Below are 20,040 nucleotides of genomic sequence, written 5' to 3'. Positions count from 1 at the left end.
CTTTAGTTATATAAGAAACTAAATACAAAATAACCCTGCACACGAAAGGGGATTTGTATATCACGCAGGGAATTTGTATAGCAAGGGCGGTGGGAGGAAAAGATTATCACACTGAACATGCAGAATTCGTCACAGCCTGAATTTAATACGTTTCATAAAGATAGAAATCGACGTTTAGAGGTTTTCATTGAAATAATTGTAACCCGTGGTAAAAATCCACATCTTCACTTGTCGTATATACACAAGACAAATCTAATTCGTGCATCATCAGCGCGAAATCGCCCGGTATAGCACACGGGCGCCGGCTATTACTACTGAGAGATGTAAGGTAAAGTAGGTGGCATAATTTTTTTAATCTTTCCTGGATTTCGATAAAACACAAGATGGCTACTACTTCGTAACGTAAATAACTGTTCCAAAACAAACATTGTGTTTTGGTTCCTCTGGGTTGACGTCAAAACCTAGATTGTCTGAGTTGGTTCGATATTTGGTTGATTTAATTCTATATTTGAGACAGCGCTAGTTAAAAATTTATTTATTTCCTCTTCTTCACCGGGCACGATAGCATTATCTGGCGTATTAGCGATTTTCTCTTCGTCATAATTTGTTTCGTCTTCTGAATCGTCGTCAGTCGAATCGTCGTTTACGACATCGCCAAGCAGTCGCAATCGATTCTATGAAAGAATAAACAAAAGAAAATATAAAGTTGCGACGCGAAATATTATAGCCAAAATACCGTAAAAAAGCGCGAAGATAAAAAAGCACGAAGATAAAAAAGTGCGAGAATAAAAAAGTGCGAGAATAACAGAGGATAAAAAAGCGCGAAGATAAAAAAACGTGAGAATATAAAAGGGAGAGGATAAAAAAGCGCGAGGATAAAAAAGCGCGAGAATAAAAAATCGCGTGGATAAAAAAGCGTGTGGATAAAAAAGCGTGAAGATAAAAAAGCGCGAGAATAAAAAAGCACGAAGATAAAAAAGTGCGAGAATAAAAAAGTGCGAGAATAACAGAGGATAAAAAAGCGCGAAGATAAAAAAACGTGAGAATATAAAAGGGAGAGGATAAAAAAGCGCGAGGATAAAAAAGCGCGAGAATAAAAAATCGCGTGGATAAAAAAGCGTGTGGATAAAAAAGCGTGAAGATAAAAAAGCGCGAGAATAAAAAAGAGGGAAAAAATGAAACGGCGCGAGAATAAAAAACTGAGGAACAAATTAGTTCGTTTTGACATTTAATCTTTAGATTATGGGTGGAACTTCAATTTTCGGGTTTTCATGGGATGACTTTTAGCCGTATTTAAAAAATAAATAACAAACCCGATGTACAATTTTGTTATGAAACAAACAAATTATTTTTTCTTTCGCGTGGTTTAAAACTTATTCCGGCGGATTGCTATTTTGGGGACGATCGGGCGGAAAAACTCCGCACTAGTTAGTTCCACAGTATTATTCTCGAGCATTTTTAATTACCCTATGGTAATCTAAAACGCAGTGTACGCCAAACACGAAGTACGCACAAAAGACGTTTACGCCAATGAACGCATGGCTTATTGAATATTTAATACACTGGGAAGGAGAGCTCTCACCTTAAACTTCTTAATTTTTGCATCCTGATCTTCTAACAAAACCAGCAGATCTTCATAATCCTGTTTTTGTTGTGTGTATTCATTCGTTTTTAAAGTGAGTTTTGCTTGCAAACTTGTTATCAAGGAACCCTGCGATGGAGATACCTATTATTGTAAAATACAACAAGCTCTTAATCAAAGATAAATTCCTCCATATCTACCAAAAGCAATACCACAAGCTAACCATCGCCTCACAATGTCACCTCAGCGCCATTTAGAGACTGTTTATATAGAAATAAGTAACTTGGCTATGATAGATCCTGAGTGCTTTCTCGTAGTTATTGGTATATCTACAGTTGTAGAGTTTATATTTAAGGGGAGGGTTAAATTTCAAAGACCTTAAAGGACAGGCGAACAGTCGCGGCACGGCTGCTGATTGCAAATTCGTGATGCCCGAGATAATTTTAAAGACCAGATTCGCTGGTCTGGAATATCCTATAAAATCTTACCAATTGTTTAGTTTTTGTAATATTTAGTTAGCATTAAATCAGGTAAAAAATGGTTTTGCAGTTTTTATATTAAGGGGTAATGATTTAAAGCTGCTTGTTTAAAAAAAGTGAACTTGTGGCTTAAAACTATTAGTTGAATAGCAAGACGAAAAATATTTTTATTTTTAATACTGAACTTAGTAAACTAATTCATGAGTAAAGAAAAAGAAAATAAAGATTTGTAAACAAAGCTGAAACCGCCATATTGCACGTTCGATTTGTTGTTGAAAGTTTCCGGTCTGTGTTATTTATCAAGTTTGGCGCCATCTCATCGCAACAAACTTCATCGTTCGAAGTTGGATATATGTTGTGAAAAAGGGAACCAAATTACGAAAAGAATATTATTATTGGCTGTGAAAGATGTTTATAAAGTTCCAAGAAATATTAACGAAGGTTATAAAATGCTGGCACTACGATTTTATGTAAAATATTCTTGGTTCTCTTCAGTTAATGATCTTATTTTTAATGTTTATTGGTAAGCCCATCTCAAACTTGCTTCTTTTTTACCCAAATAGCCATAAAAACTTTGTTAAAATGTTGCTAGGAAGGATTATGGATATTTATTGATGAAACATAGTTATTTGTGTGTCGTTATAGAAGTTATTTTAGTAGATTTTGGGATTTAGAACTTCCTTAATTTTTGCTACCTCGCCTAAAATTTATTTTGTGGCTGCCACAAAAAAGTTTTTTGTTCGCCTCTCCTTTAACGTTGAAGAAAAAAACATTTTTTTTCCTTCAAGCCATAACAACCAGCAATTAGGACCTTTGTAGCCTAACAAGCCCGGAGTATTGGCCAAGTGATACTGTGCTGAAATTTCGAGTTGCCAAAAACTAACCTAGCCTTAACGCTACAGGCGTAATTAAATTAATCCCCGAAAATTTCAGCAGACAGATTTTTTTTTTGGCTCAACTAAAAATTAAAAAAGCAGAAAGGAAATTATACATTATATTTGTAATGTAACTTCTGATATAAAAGATTTCATAACACAATAAAAAAGCGACTCCCCCCCAAAAAAATCAAAAAAAATTTGTAGTCTTTGTTTACCAGCATGATTAAGTTACTCAGTTTCAGTGCCCTTTGTTGCTATGGTAACACCTTGTTACTATGGTTACATGCATAATTCCATCCTACCTGATTATTTTTCAGTTTTTCATTTTCTTTTTGCACACCAATAATTTGTATCCTTAAATTTTCTAATTCGATATGTTCTTCTTCCGATAAAGCTGTGGAGTGCCCATCTTCTTGTAAAGTTTTGTGAGCCGTGATAACTTCTAAAGATGCTTGTGTCACTGACAGACTGTTTTGCTGGAAAATGAGAAAGTGAGAAAAGTTTTAAATATAAATACGTCAAGGTTGAAAAAAACACAAAAAAACAAAAACAATATACAAAAACAACAACAAATACACAAACAACAAATTTCGGTATTTTTTATGGTTTTACATAAAATTACCAGCTACCTTGGTTAATGAACTTGGAAGTTTACCAAATAAAGAAAAATAAAACACTCGTTTTTACAAAAAACCTGTAAACTTGAAGTTCAGTCCTAGTGGTTTTTGTTCTGGAAGATTACCCTAAGGGTTAATAATTCTTATTTTGTTGGTTAACAACATTTCTAAAAGAAAGTTTTCAGACTTATCTTGGAGCTACATTTGCAAGCCACAAAGTTGAAAAATATTCGTAAGCCCAAATACCTTCAGAAGAGTTGGACTTATTTATATATAAACAACTCCATTCTTTATTTTAGTCAAGTTGCTAAAGCATAATACACAAGAACTCCATTCTTTCCTAACACAAGTGAAACGAGAGAAAAACACAAACCGTTTTTTCAAGTTGCGATAAAAGCTCTTTATTTTCTGCTTCTCTTTGTTCTAATTTCGTTTTTATTTCATCTATTTCAACTTGGCTTATATTTGGTGTATCTAGAACATGATTTGGCGCTGTCCCGGATTGCTAAAGAAGACAACAACGAGAACACGATAACAAGTCTGGTCTCAGCTAAGGCAGGGCGTTTGACCTAAAACTACACCTCAACACTTTCAAGTCACGCCCTACTATTTCTTATCAACTTTCAAAGGTTTTCTCGCAACAATTTTTTTTTCTTCAACAGACAAATTTTCTTGGTACAATAACGGAAAATCATTTATGGAAGGGAAAGTGTTTACAGGGCTTGACATTTCGCGCATTTAATTTTCGCGCACCTAAAACCCTCCACACAATATATCGACGGCAGACATATTAAAAAGTGCGACCAACGCAATTTAAACACCGCTAGCATAACCTATGCCTCTGAAAAAATAGCACTTCTGATTGCGGTGAATTCGCGAGTTAAATATTTTTACCAACTTTGTAAAATGGCAAAAAAAAAAAATACCAAATCCCAACTTCTATTTCCTTAGGGGATTGGTTTGCGCAGCCAACTGGCGCTCAAAAGCTTTATCAACTTAGGTTAATGCTAGTAAACACGGATTATCGATTATATAAATTGGATTGAATTTGTCAGAACACGATTACATTTCACGCAATCTAATTCGCGCGCTTTCTTAAAACAAACAATCCGCGCACATTAAAATGCACAATAAAGTAATATTTTCACGCTATCAGTTGTTTGCGGCGCGGCACTGCGCATTAGGTTTACAAATGATGGAGACAAAACCTCGATTGATGAAAAACCTTGAACGCACTTACCAAGACATGTATCTGTTGATCTTTTTGTCTGATTTGTTCATTCAGTGCATTCAGTTGAGATCGAAAATATTCATGTTTATCATCAGGTTGATGTTCTAAATAAATCATTTTTACAATCTTATCATCACAAAAAGCAACAGAGCATTTTTGTAGAAGTACTAAAAAAACCAGCGTCTGGTTAAACGAGTTAAAGGTACTCCAGTCCACTTCTCAACACTTCAACAAAATTAAAAGTATACCTTTCATAAGACCAACTTGATTTCTCATTTGAACCAACTCGATTGCCTGTTTTTCTAATTCTCGCAACGCCTTATAAATAAAACTAAAGTTAATGAGTATTTGATTCATTAGCTTCAATAAAATTTAGGCCTAAAAATTCTTGCAATTCGAGCAAAAAGACAGGTGTATTGGAAATTTAACTTTTCAGTTTCTTGTATTTTTTTTTTAAAAATACTTTTCTGAAAATTAGTAACAAATTATGTGAGGTGGAAAGAGAGAAGCGTGTGTATAGCAGGAAGGGCTTATGTAAGGTGGAAGGAGGAGGGCGTAAGGTGGAAAGGGAGGGGTGCATGTAAGGTGGAAAGGGAGGGGTGTATAGCATGAAGGGCATGATAAAGGTGAGAAGGGAGGGCGTATGTAAGGTGAGAAGGGAGGGCGTATGTAAGGTGAGAAGGGAGGGCGTATGTAAGGTGGGAAAGGAGGGTGCATGTAAGGGGGGGAAGGGAAGGGTATGTAAGGTGAGAAGGGGGGCGTATGTAAGGTGGGAAGGCAGGGCGTATGCAAGGTGGGAAATGAGGACGTATGTGAGTGGCATCGCATGTATATTCACAAAAAGTATTTTAATTATTAACCTAACAAGTCTTAAAAAAATCCTTTAAAATAAACTCAAGAAACAACTTACTTGTGCATATGTTATTTCTAATTCAGTACACTTTGATCTTAACTTTGTTAATTCTTCATCCTAAAAACAATCCCAGATAAAAAATATAAAATAGTTTGTACGCTCTTATATTTTTTTTGTCTTGAGAAGTCAAAACTAAAATTAGTTCAACATGATTTTCTTTGCTCATTCATGCATTATATTAACCACGCCCTTTTCTACTCCTTTATGTCAGCAACCTAACTTATTCACTACATTACTACTTTTCTGTTCACGATCACTTTAGCGCGACAAAATTGATTCGCGCGATATATTTTTACCTGTTCTCTGATCAATTCTTTGTAAGACGCAAGTACAGCATCGTTCGATTGCAAAGATTTCGACTTTTCGCTTACACCATCTTCGTCATCATCAAATAAAACTTTTGCTATGCTCACTAAAAATAAGAAAAGAAATGAAAGCGATAAGAGATGGCTTATAGATATGCTGCAGCGTTCAGGAAGACAAAAGGTTGACATTCAGTTATTTTGAAAGTCTTATAAAGGCAAAAGACAGTATACTCTTAAAGTCAAAGACACAAATTGTAGCACTGTAGAAAATTATGTATCATTTAAATCAAAATGAGAAAGAGAGTTCATCAGCTACACACAAAGTTTTACACTTGACAGCGTAGGTAGCTGAAAAAACAAGCAACTTTGAACGCACGTACTAAACGATATTTAGGGTTGATTCTCAGGTACAAGGCTTGGTGAGTGGGTGTTAAGAGAAGTGAGAAAATATCTGATGAAACAGAGGGCAGATGTTGCCTTTATTAACAAATTTAGCAAATGAGCGATTCTCTATATTATACGCATTTTGTTTATCTGTGGTGCTGATGTGATGCAAATTGTGCTGAGAAGTGATATCTGCTTTGATCTTGCCGCAGTCATTAAAAAGGTGGGGATTCTATTAAATTTAAAAACCGCAAAATTTTGACTACACCATTTGGAATATAAAACCCGTACACCTTAAAAAAAGTTTGGGGGTCAGTAAGCAGAGCCGCAGAAATATTTTAGTACCTTCTAACTTTTTAAATTGTTTGGTGAACTCGTGATCAAATAAAATATCTTCTACATCTTTCTCTAGGATCTAAAAAGAAGGATAAAAGAAAGTGATTATATATTTGATATTATAAGTTATAAGAATTCTTTCTCACAGATAATTATTTCAGTCATTTTTTTCGGGTAGATTTACAAATCCTATTTTTGCGTTTTTCAGATAGATTTTATAGCTCCTAATAAATGAGCAGGACATTTTTTTTACTCCACATTTTGGTTATAGAACAAAACTGTTGCGTTTATCAAACAGATCGATAAAATGATAGGAAGGAAAATATTTCTTATTAGTGACACGCTGTTTGGTTACTTCATTCATTCTCGCTATTTCATGCACCCTCAGCGTGAAGTAGCGCTTAAACACAGGTCTCTCATTGATACCATCTATGTATCTTTTCTATAACACCTGTATTCTGGTCAAAATGGTTGCGTGGAGCTTTAGTTCAGACTCACCCCCACAGAGTAATTAATTACTTAGCGCCAAAAGGAGGAAAAAAAGCACAAAATACCAATGCAGTAAATACAAAAAAAAACTCAGAGGACCGGCAAACCTGTGGATATTTCTACGGGCAAACAACCAGTCTTAATAATAATAGGTTATACCACAGCTTTATTTCAGACCCGTTGATTAATTTATTTACTCCATGCTAACAGGCGGACACATATACATGAAATACCGATGAGGAAATTATGCACGATGGTCGAAAATCTGAGGACCGGCGCACCCGTGGATTCTTCCATGGGTTAACGACTAGTTTTATATACTTACTGAAGGGAATAACCTGTATAAATATGAATGATAACAATAATAAAAAAGTACATTCGTATTTTAGTACCTGTGTATGTTTGGCTGCATTAGTGAAGGGTTCGGTTTTTGAGACGTCGTTTATTTTTGCTACAAAGTGTTCAGGATCAATTCTTGTAGTGATCAGTCGTTTTATCGATTCACTGAAACGAAATACCATCTATACACAATGAAATACTTATCTCAACACTCTGATAGCTTACATCCCTGTGTACTGTTTCATATTACGGAGGATGAACCATTTCTTTTAGGTAGAAAATGAAACTATGCGAGCGCTGCGACATTTAAGTTATGCAAACTGTAATGTAAATGTAAACGCTTTACTACGCATTTGTTTTGATGTAGAAAAATTGGGGGCGTTTATAAAAAACGCCAAACACAATATGGTTGTCTTACCCAGGTTTTATGTTGTCTTAGGGATAAAAAATTACAGTCGCGCGATAGGCAGGTAGAAAATGACCCTAAAACAAACTGGGGGACCTAAATGTGGTCGTCTATGATACCTATTCCAATTTTAAATCTTTACCAACAGCATGGAATGCATAATATGATTATATTCTTTTCATATCGAAAGGTAAAATGCGAGAAGAGCGCTTTAATAATACCTCTTGCAACATTATGTAGCATTTAGAACACCAAAAAAGGTTTTGTGTATAGCACATATCAACACCCATGCGGTTACACACACACATCAGATGTCCTGCTGTTTTACAGAAAATTACTTACACGGTAAACGACTCCACATCATTGTTGTTGTACACGATGCACACACCAATTAATATGGCAGACATGCCTTGTATTGCAGCTTCGTGCACCTCACATGGTTGCTCAACACAAGCAAGAAGCTGTTATAACTTGTTAAGAAATATCCAGTAATACTCGACATTTTACATTTAACTTGTACGTTAAAAAAGTTATATAAAAGAACACTAGTAAAATCATAACAAAATTCAAGCCTTAACTTTGTTATAAATTACCGTCTCGATATTACTTTACATCTCCTGTATGATTGACATGTGTAACCTCATTCTAATGGATGGCCACTATGTACACTGGTGGAGTGTGATGAATTAATCAGCTGACTGTGGTACTGTACACTTTTTTTAAACATAAAGGGCATTGGAGTTAAGCTTAGTATGTTCAAACGTTTTCCAATTTGCACAATTTTAAAAGTAATTTTGCGCTTAATATGAACACTGCAATGGCCTCATTTAAAAGGTTCGATTTTAAACATTTTTTTTCCTGATGAAATATTTTTTTCTTATGTGTTTCTTTGTATAACAGTACTCCTTGCACTTGAGGGAAAAATTCTTACGTTTGGAGATATGCTTATTTGCATCCACATTGTCTTGAAAAGGATACAAAAGGAATAATAGCACCGTTGCTTAGAAAGTGAGACACTGCAACATGACAATTTGATAACCAGTTGCACATAAGAGATAAAACTGCAGCTTTTGTTTGAACTGATGAACCACCCTGAAACAAAATAGGTAAAAAAATAAATGAATAAAAAAAGTTCAAAACAAACAAACAAACAAACAAACAAACAAACAAACAAACAAACAAACAAACAAACAAACAAACAAGGAAATAAAAATTAAAAATACGAAAAGGGCTAGTACAATAACAATGCTCTTTCTTGGCGGTTGTTTCAGTTTCCCGTTTTATTTTTAAAAGTTAAACATATCAATTACTAACAACTCAATTTATTTCCAAAAAAACGTTCAGGCCATCCATGATCATCACTCTATTTTTTAGAGTCAAATTTAAGGAGGATTTCGAGAGGAACCTTCACTTGTTGTTGAGCAGACCAAAATATTTTCAAGAAAACATCCCAACCAACGCAGTCTTTGTAGAGTTCGTGGTAAACACAACAAGTTATAACTTACATTTGATAAAATATTAGAACACTGTTGCAACAATGATACTGGTTGATTTCCTAAATAAAAACATCATAAAAACTGAAATTTGCAGCGAACAAAATAAAATACAAACGTACTGCTAATATATATACAAAATCAACAGCTGGAAATAGTAAATAAAGTTATAAAGAAAATGTTAAATTTGTCAATATTTTATTTCCTATTTTTTCCTTCTTCGTGCGTGCGATATTTTTGTAAAAATAATATTATTATATATATTGTATATTATTATATATTATTATATTTACTATACATTATTATATATTTTTTATTTATCATATTACTAAAAGTTAATACTTTAAAACCTTAAAATTAATAAATATTTTACATTTTTCTGATTAGAGATCTAAAAATATATTTTTTGAACTTAGGAATTTTTGATGCAAACGGCAGAACAATTCTTTGCGACTACTTGAAGTAAAAGTGGAACTTTACAGTTGAAATGTTTTTTACAAAAAATAACAGAAAAGTTATTTATTTCAAGAACGTAAAGTATTAAAATCAATTATCAGATAAAAAAATTTACGAAACTTGTTTTCGTCAACTATATTTTCCCTACTTTTGTGAAACTTGTTTTTGCGATCATCTCTTCAATATTTGTTCTCTCAATTGTGATACTTACACTGCGATGAAATATATTAGCATGGGAGACTTCGAAAAATAGATATATTGCAACAATTACAACCAGTTTACAACCAAAAAATCATACAGAAACTTACCCACACCTGTAGCGAGCTGCACTCTTAATAACTGTTCTTTCAGTTCTTTATTACCAAGCAATGCATGAGACAATGATGTGGCTGCACACCAGTTGGAAAAAGAATCAGAGCTGCAACAAACATGATATTAATTAAAAAACGGTGCTTGTACTTGATTGACATTCATACACCACTTATCAAATGTTGTACCTGAATAATCCACCACATAAAAGTTGACCCGCTGTAACATTACTTGCTAAAAACAGAAGAAAAAAACAAACTAATCTTACAATATCAAACCTTGGAAAATTTACTAACAATTTCAATATTAACACCCGCCTCATATAACAAAAAAAACAGGAAACTCTCCCAAATTATCCTAAATTCAAAAAAATTTTCAAAATTAAAAGCTACCTAAATTTCCTAAAGAGAGATGTCAGTTTTTTAAAACAATTCAAAAGAGAAATCTGCTGCTTCTGACAAATCTTTCACATATGCATCATTTTTCAGGGCAATCTTCAACATAGGAAGGCTTTATAAAAATGCATTATTAGCACTCCTAAAGCCTTCATAAAGCTGCTATTGAGGGTATTAAATAGAAACAAAAAGAAAAAAAAACTTTTCCAGAGTTTAATAATAATCATAAACAAAACATATTAAAACAAGACAGATAATTTTAAACTTCCCAACCACAAGTAATTACATAGGCTTTTTTATTAGACTGGCACGTTTTGGACTTATCAATGTTCATTGTACAAATTTTTCCTAACGTCAGCACATCTTTCCCAATTCTTTGGCTAAAGTGGATTTTTTCTTTAGTGGGGCGTTCTAGAGAAGTCACTCAACCTGGCTTCCTGCTGTACAATATTAGCGGCTCCAGAGTATTAACCGAAAATGCTGTTGCATTGCAATTATTTGTGCACAATTGCAGATAGAAAGCACATGAAGTAAACTAAAATCACCTCAAAGATACAAAATACAAAATGAAACACAGCACTGTAACCATATTCTTCTCTGCACTGTGCGATAACTACTACATCTAATTTTCAACATTTTGTTTGTTTTTAGTACGAGTTTATAGAAAATTTCAATGGATACCTTCCGCAGAAGATGGAAGTAAAGTTGATATTATCCTCGATTGACCGGTCGAATTTTTGTATAAATAACACTAAAAAGAAAAAAGAAAAATTTAATAACTGTCATTTTTATAGGTTTAGTATTTTGTTGTCCATCTGGCGCTCTTTATCAATATTTGCATATTGCTTTTCACCAGATCCAAATTCCATATTTGATACAATTTTTTTAAACGCATAGTGTACTTTCAGTCAAGCCTCAATATGCTTATTTTTTCTCATTTCAGCATCATATGCTTAATTATGGCATGGTTATTTGAACTCGATTTTTTGCTACTATACCACTTTTTACATTTTGACAGATTTCATTGTTTCTAATGTTTTAATCCTTCTCAGCTCACCTGTCTTCACGGACGGAGCATTTTCACAAGACTGGACAAATTATTTGTTTAGAAAGACATTGATCTTGTACATGGTTTTGTTCTTCTCTAAAATATACCTAATTTTAAGGAATTTAGCGAATAGATATCCTTATAAACTTTATGCCTACATTTTAAAATTTCTCCAAATTACAAAATAATACCTGATGCACTGTGTCCGTGTGTATGTCTGCGCCTTTTGCAGAAAGGAAATTTTTATTTCTTGAATTGGTTCTTTACTTTAAACTATGAAATCTTACACTGAGAAATTTACACCATGACCTTATTTTTTTAAGAAAAATCATTGTACAAAGTTTCAACTAGTGGCTAAATCATTTTTTTAGTTTTTTTAAAGTTTACCAGGAATTTAGGAATAATCTAATTTTCACGTAATTCTTGGTATTTTATTGTTGTAGGAACTGGAATCTATGCTATAAACATTTATTTCTCTATCCACAACTTAAAAACAAACAAATAAAAAAAATGTCAAAATTCATTCTAGATCTGAAGTATTTTGGACAAATTTTAAGCTTCTGAGCCATAACAACTGCTACCATTTTGTTACAAGTTACTAGGAAAATTGATTTGATAATTTGATAGCTGTTACTGGTAACGGAATGAGATAAAAGTCATCACAAAATTTTAAACAAACTAAAAGCTTCACCTGCAATGCTTGTTACAACATTCAGGCAATTACTACACATAACATTCGTTACTATATGGTCTTAAAACCAACCTGAAAACAGTAGAGAACTGCACATCTGAGTGGAAAAGGTTGTTTATCACTGATCATCGACATGAGCAAAACAACAATTGCGGGCCTAAAAAAAGGGAAAGCTTATACACGAACAAAACAAACCAAGGAAAAATAGATTATATTGACAATGAGGTACAACAAATTCTTTCATTAAGTTTGGTTCCTTTTTTTCTGTTAAACACAATTAAAATATGCACATAATCATTTTTAAAAAAGACATTATTTAGTACAAAACTGTTTTGTAAAATTGCAACATTAATTCTTGCAATAATGAAAGTGCCCTAGAAATTTGATAGTATTTTACATACTTTGGTGGGTTGTACGGTGCATCTACGACTGAAAAGAAAGCTTGATTTGTTTGGTTACCACGAATAATTTCTGCAACAGTATTTATTGTCTAAATAAAAGAACAAATATCAAAATAATTAACAATTATTACACTTACATGTCTCTATTGTAGCTAAATAAACCTAAATAACATCTATACCTCGGTTAATATTTCAGCTGGTATGCCAGTTGTCATGAGTATATCGCATAAAATTTTCAGCAGGTCTAAACAAAGCAAATTGAAACTTTTACTGAAATTTGTTTCTTTGTTTGTTTTTCAATAATTACAGCGATTGACTAAACAAATAAAACACACAAAAATTTAATTTGAAGGTCTAAATATTTACTGCAATTGTGAATTATCTTCTGAGAGCTTTGAGTAGATTGTGGTGGATTACTGGGTGAAACCAAGCTTCGAATGAGCTAAGTAAAAAATTACTTTTAAAGCTAAAAAATTATTCCTGTCGAAAACAACTAAATTAGTTTCTCAATTAATTTAGTGAAAGAACTGACAAGCATAGTTTGTCATACCTTTAACATTAGTAATACATTCTTAACTTTAGGCTCATTCCAACTTCGTCCAGCTACAAGAATTAATTGATTAGATAATTTTTTACGTAATTTATTTAACGAAGAGAAAAAGTAAAAAAAACAACAACAACAATTACTGCTAGTTGTAAGCCTGAGAAAATATGCAACAATTCATCCATCCGAAAAATTTAGGGTAATTTCTCCGCTACTACATGCAGCTACCATGGAAAGTTGGGTATTGTAATATAGACAAATCAAAATCCTTATTTCCAAGCTGTGCAATCATACATTTATTTCTTAAGAATGTCAGTTATTTTTCTGAGGTTTTCTCCGAGTAACACTTATAAGACAGCCCTATACCGTATTTATACAAAATAGAATTCTGAAAAATCTGTTCATAGCCAAAATAAAATCCATAACACAATGTAAAATTCCAAATCAGTTCAAGTGTTCTTTTTTTTTTGCCTTTTTAAGCTTTACATCCAAAATATAGGTTTTTACACACTTATAAAATCCTCAAAAGTAACTGCTTTTTTTACCTGTTGTATATTCTGTGAAATCAAAGAACGGCACTAAACGTTGAATATAACTATAAAAAAAGCAATGTAACTTTGTAAGCAGTCAGCATTTTTATAAACTTATAAATGTCCTGGACATAACACTGTGGTTTACCTTCCTTCACGAAAAAAGTTAATGTTTGAAGCATTGAATAAATTAGACATCAGCAATAAACAATCCTCCACAACAATACCTACAAAATAAATTATGTGTCTAACTGTTTTTCGCATCTAACACTCAAACACTTGTGATAGAGGTTTCACATTCTTACCGCCATCACTAAAACCTTCCTCACTAATGACCTCTAGTAAACGATCGAAGGCATTCTCAAATGCCACAATTTTCTAGATGAAATATGGACTATTAATATTATCTTAAAAACAATAACTTCAGTACCCAAGTTTATTAGCATGCCGTTCTAACAGAAAAAATGTCTGAATAAAAAAATAATTCTTTCCCTTACCTGAATAGCCGCATTTCCTTTTGTTAGTTGAATGAGAAGCAAAAGTCCCTAGAGTGGAGAAGAATATTTAACAAAGCAAAATCAACAGTTAATAATAATACAATAGCAACATCAAGGTGCCTTTTGGTGAGTGGGACACAATAAAGTGAGTAGAACACAAAAAAGTAACTTCAATGAGTAAAAATATACTCACATCATTGCGAATAACTTCTCGGCTGTCTGATAATAAATCCATCAGTCTGGAGACGCCTGTAGCAAAACAAAAAAACATGTGACAATGTTACAAAACTTGCTTTCAAGTAATTCCTAAAGAAGTACAGGTTTGTTTAAACTTACAAAGCAAGTCCTAAAGGGCATTTTATTTTCACAGAAGTTTTATCTGTACCTTCCCTTCATTTAACCTATTTCTTTGAGATGTTGAAATAAATTTCTTTCATTTCTATGTTTTCCAAATGTGAACCAAGTAGTAATAAGAATAGCGATACTTACCCAATGGACTTACTAACACACATTGCTGAATTTGCATTGCTCTATTATGCAGCAATGCTGTTAATAATCGAACTGTAGGCCACCGAACTCTAAAATCGTACTCCTAAAAAAAGAAGAAGGCAGAATCGATATTATAACTTCAGTCAAGTCTGGCATAGACAAAAGTAGCGGTGTGTGGTATATCGCAACCTATAAAATGCATGGCATACAGTGACCACACACTGTGCCTTTTACATTACAAAAATTGAAATTCAAAATAATTTTTTTTATTGCTATGAGAAATAAATTGCGAACAAAAAATCTCATTTCAAATCTGTAACTTTATATTAAAATTCCTTTACTTTTTCATCAGGATAAAAATTGTATTTCTATTAGGTTGTGTCATTTTTTGTTAAGTTGTTTCGCTTCATTTTTATTGCTATATCTACATTACTCATGTTTCTGGGTATAATTTCGAGGTGCTCTCTCTATAGTACAATCCCTGCAAAATCCCTTTAAAAATTATTTTCTTTTGTATTAAAAGTTTTTTAAATTTGTTTAATCTTTCCAATCATATCTATGTATTAAAATGATTTGGTTCTTGTAAGTATTTCGACATGTATTTCAAAACTTGTGCCCAGGAGCCAATTATTAATTGCCATTGAAAATACTGAAAAATGTTACAATTAAGAAAAATACGAATACGAATATTATTTTTTTATCTTTGCTATTTTCAAGCAAGCGGTAAAACTACAATAGACACATGACTAAAACCAAATTCCTGGGTTTTTTATTTTATCACACATATTGTGATTGCTGAGATAAAAATGGATAACAAAATTTGAAAAAAAATCAAATAAACCATTGTTAATTCCTCTTTTTCACACATCTACATTTCATACATTCATTATCTTGGTCACACTTACCTCAAGAAGCGTCAGTAATATTGTAACATTTTCAGGATCCTTTAAAAAGATTTCGGAAAATTGAACAGCTAGATCAGCATCTGTTAATTGCGTACCGTTTTCACCACCAGCCTCCTCAACAGTCATCACATTAACTAATGCTTCCAATGCTAAGCCACATATTTCTGCATCAGTTCTGTAAATAGATACACAATCATCAAGATTTACTGTTTTACATTTGCATTTGATAAACTCTATAGCAAGAGGTATATTTCAAAGTTAATAGTTCTTGAGCCAATTAAATTCTTTCACAAGAAAGAAAAGAAGGAAAAAAAGGTGTCTTTATCAAAATCCAGTGGTTGTGTTTACTTTCCTTTAAAAAGTCCTCCAAAAAGTATGTCTAGTTTGTTAGCTTTATTGTCATGCAAGTGCTTTAGAATGATGTCAAAACATTAATAGAATTAGTGAAGCCATTGCATTGCACTTAAAGGGATCCCAAGGTACTTTTACAAGTTGGACTCATCTGAAGGATTTGCATGAGAAATGCTAAATGATTATATTTACTTTTTGTTAAAACTTCATGTAACTCCAGATATAGCTTTTTAAATATTTATTTTTCTTGTCGCTCGACCACCATCTTGGTTATCTTCAACCTTCTTCTTTGTTAAAAATTTTCATTCTAGCTCCAGTCTTTTTTAGCGGCACGTGACCCTGTTACGTATTATTTCAGTAACGCTTTAATTATTACTGAATGCATAGCCAGAACATATACCTTCGCGCAGCAAAGTGAAAGGAAAGCTCTCTATGTACAATTATTTTTTTTTAAAAAAAATTAAAATAATTCTGCATAAAGTTCTTTATGAACGATTACTTTTTTTAAAAAAAATAGACATAATTCTGCATGTGTTCTCACATAGCTGAGCAATCAAATGAAAAATAAAATGCATGATTTATTTCAAAGGACTTTTTATTTGAGACACAAGATGTGCATGATTTTTATTTCAAAGGACTTTTGAGACGCAGGTTACTGATTATTCAACATGTCACACATTTGTGTATGGTTTTTATTTCAAACAACGTTTTATTTGAGACGCAAATTGTGCATGATTTTTATTTCAAAGGACTTTTATTTGAGACACAGGTTGTGAAAGTTACTGATTATTCAACATGTCACACATTTGTTTATGGTTTTTATTTCAAAAGGATATATTTTGGAAAGCAAATAAAATATCAAGGTGTGACTATAAGCCCATAAAAAGTTATCAAAAAAGTTGAAGAGGGAAGGCGTTTCTCTTTCAAATGGTAGCTTAGCTGCGCAAGTAGCAAGACGCACGTAATGCGGTATAAAAAGGATGGGCAAAGCTGTGGATTTTTCCATGGGCTAACGACTAGCTTTTTAATAAAAAATATATCCATCTACTGAGTAACTTATGCAACCTCGTCCCCAAGGATTGTTGAGAACAAGGTTGGCAATGCTCACTTGAGCATCATACCCCACGTAGGTCGACAGGTTATAGATCAGTAATTTTTACAACCTGTTTGTTGAAATAAATGCTTTTAAATTTGAAATAAAAAAATCATGCACACACCTGCTGCCAATACATTATTTTTTTGTTTTATTGCTTAGACGGCTAGTTATATCATGGTGAATTATTTAAAAAGAAAAATCATTTGTACAGAAATCGATGTGGAAAGCACCTTGAATTTTTTTAACTTACAGCAACAGTATAATAATTGTTTTTGGCTATGAAAGTCATTAATAATAACAAATGAAAGTCATTAATTTGTGAGCACTACTCAAATAAAACATAATAGGGTCACATGCCACTATAAAGGACTGGAGCTAGTCAGAAATTTTTAACGAACAAGAAGATCGAATTGGTCATCAAAGCGGCAAGAAAAGAAAAAAATTTAAAAAACAACATTTGGGGTTACACAAACTTTTAACAAAAAGTGAATATGTGATTGGGAATTTCTTATGAAAATCTTTCAGGTAAGTTCAACTTGTAAAAGTACCTTGGGATCCCTTTAAGTTGGAGGCTTCATATGAAAGCAGGTGGAGATAACTGATGGCATTTCATGCATAGTTAACTCCTGCAGCCAAAATTAGACTAATTTCCCAAAGTTAGGTCAGTCTACCCATTTCCCAGAATTTTATAATAATGAAATAATGAAAGTTCCTTCAAATCATACAAATTCCTTAACGGTAGAGCTATATGTATATAATGTATATGCATGGAAAGCTATACAATATTTTGATGAAAATTAAGCCTTTCTAATCAGTGGATATTTTCACAGGCTATTCGACTAGTTTCAACAAGCAATTACTAACCTATCTTTTTGCAGCACACCAGTCAATACATTCATTGCAGAAGTTCCAACCTCTAGGCGAAATTTCTACAAAAAACATTTTAAATTCACATCACCAGAACAGGTACAGTACCCCCTTCTTTACACTATAAACTTTTCAATGTTTATTTTAAGGTTTCTAGCTTTACTGTAGTATATGTGCAATATTTTAGGATTTTTAGGTACACAAACTGATACTGAAAAATATTGAAGTATAACATAAAGGATTTTTAAAAAGATATAAATTTAAAAAGATATTATATAACAAATATTAAGATTGCAAAGTTCTAGTCTGATTTAAGGTTTTCAATATCTGTCAGATATATCCTGTTCTTGTTTATTGTGAATTGCCCTTTTTAACAGGATTTCAACAGTAACAACTTTAAATATTGATGGTCTATTACGTATTACTTGTAGTATTTGCTTGTAACAATTGTCTATTTTGTGCATGGAGGGTATTATCTTACTTAAAATATTTTTCATAAACGAAAAGAATCTAGACTAAAAAAAGTAACATACCTTTGAGAGAGACTTCAAAGCACGAACTGCATCCCGTCTGTCATCCAACAAAGTTGCCGATGATACACGATCACATAAGCGATCAACCTTAATTTGAAAAACAGTCAGAATAATATTTTAATCTTATTCCTACAAGAATTATTCCCAGATAGCCTCATTACTATCTAGCACAAAAATAAGTTGTTGTTTGATCAAAGTGACCCACCATACCTGGCCTACCGTCAAAGTTTAATTAAACAAACTCATAGATTTGACAAAAATATAATATATACTCTAAATAACTTGCAAAGTTTTTGATTTATAAAACTTACAGTTTCTGCACCAGATGGCCCTTCAGTACTTCCATCAGCCTGGCCTCCTAAAACTGACTTGAAACCTCGAGACAAATAATCCATTTTCTTTATTTCTACTAACAATAAAAATAACAATGGACAACAACAAAAAGTGTGAATATATATTATACAGTTTCTTAGTAATTTAGTACAGTCGATATATATGCCAATATTAATTTTGTTAAAAACAACCAGGATTTAATTCATTGCCACTGAAACAACAAAATTATCTACAAATCTAATTGTGATAGTATAACTGATATAAGACTGAGATATAATTACGCATACTGGCAACATACTAACAATGTTCTTATGTTGCAGGCCTATGAATAAGAATATAACACCAGAGCAATAAATCGCTCCCCCAAGGTTACAATAATTTAAACTGGGTAAGCAATCTAAATAAAGTTCATATAGCCATATTTTATAACGTCCTTTTTATCTATTTTATTTTATCTTTTTTGACATATTTTGGTTCTTTTTACTGTAAATAATAAAGGGGACATTGATTTTACTTCTTTTATTTCTGGTTTTGTGTAAAGTTTGTATCATTTTTATCGTATTTTAAAAAATATTTGTTCAATTCTTTTGTTTCTGGTTTTGTATTAAAATAATTATGTGCAATTACGCCGGTACTTTTGAAGTTCGTTTCAAGATCGTATAGCAATTTACTTCGTTCAAAGTTCGTATCATTTCATTTTGTATGGTAAAAAAACTTTGTTTAAGTTCGTGTCATATATTAAAAAAGTTCGTATAAACTTCGTTTACATATTTTATTCTAAATGAAGCACTTCGTATGACATTCGTTTAACAACAAGAAGTACTTCGTAGCGTTCGTATAATTACACGAAAAAAACATACAAACATTTTGAGACAATACCTTAATGAAGATATTCTTTCCCAAAATGCAAAAAAAAAAACTTCATCAAACAATACCACAATTTCGTCTGCCATATTTTTTCCCTGTGGTGTGGATGGCTGAAATCCATTATTTAAAACAACAAATATTACCACACAAGGTTCGGGCTTTAAGTTGCCAATGCGCAATGCAAATAAGACGATAATCTGTCAAAATTATCTGCAAAGTGGACAGATTTGATACACATAAAAATTGCAGTGCGAAACACAATGATTTAGACATATT

The 20,040-nt window shown here is 32.4% G+C and overlaps 1 protein-coding gene across 1 annotated transcript; it reads right to left on the bottom strand.

The window, feature by feature from the left end:
• Window positions 1–394: 394 nt before the first annotated feature.
• On the bottom strand, window positions 395–19,032 carry LOC130647647 (general vesicular transport factor p115-like). Its single transcript, XM_057453588.1, has 31 exons — window positions 18,876–19,032; window positions 18,565–18,651; window positions 18,029–18,093; window positions 15,718–15,892; window positions 14,813–14,915; window positions 14,517–14,572; window positions 14,324–14,371; window positions 14,132–14,204; window positions 13,975–14,053; window positions 13,842–13,891; window positions 13,303–13,355; window positions 13,119–13,194; window positions 12,932–12,996; window positions 12,753–12,841; window positions 12,424–12,508; window positions 11,294–11,363; window positions 10,406–10,451; window positions 10,217–10,326; window positions 9,465–9,514; window positions 8,938–9,051; window positions 8,302–8,420; window positions 7,607–7,718; window positions 6,735–6,804; window positions 5,997–6,112; window positions 5,698–5,757; window positions 5,036–5,105; window positions 4,797–4,891; window positions 3,930–4,061; window positions 3,242–3,415; window positions 1,583–1,726; window positions 395–674 (listed from the first exon to the last, which is right to left on the bottom strand). The coding sequence occupies exons 1-31, from the start codon at window positions 18,957–18,959 to the stop codon at window positions 462–464; spliced, it is 2,883 nt and encodes a 960-aa protein (XP_057309571.1). The 5' UTR covers window positions 18,960–19,032; the 3' UTR covers window positions 395–461.
• Between the last annotated feature and the right edge of the window lie 1,008 nt (window positions 19,033–20,040).

This window comes from Hydractinia symbiolongicarpus, chromosome 6, assembly GCF_029227915.1.
Source record: "Hydractinia symbiolongicarpus strain clone_291-10 chromosome 6, HSymV2.1, whole genome shotgun sequence".
NCBI lineage: Eukaryota > Metazoa > Cnidaria > Hydrozoa > Anthoathecata > Hydractiniidae > Hydractinia > Hydractinia symbiolongicarpus.
The sequence above is the reverse complement of the archived record's forward strand: the minus strand, read 5'-3'. Positions and strand labels throughout refer to the sequence as shown.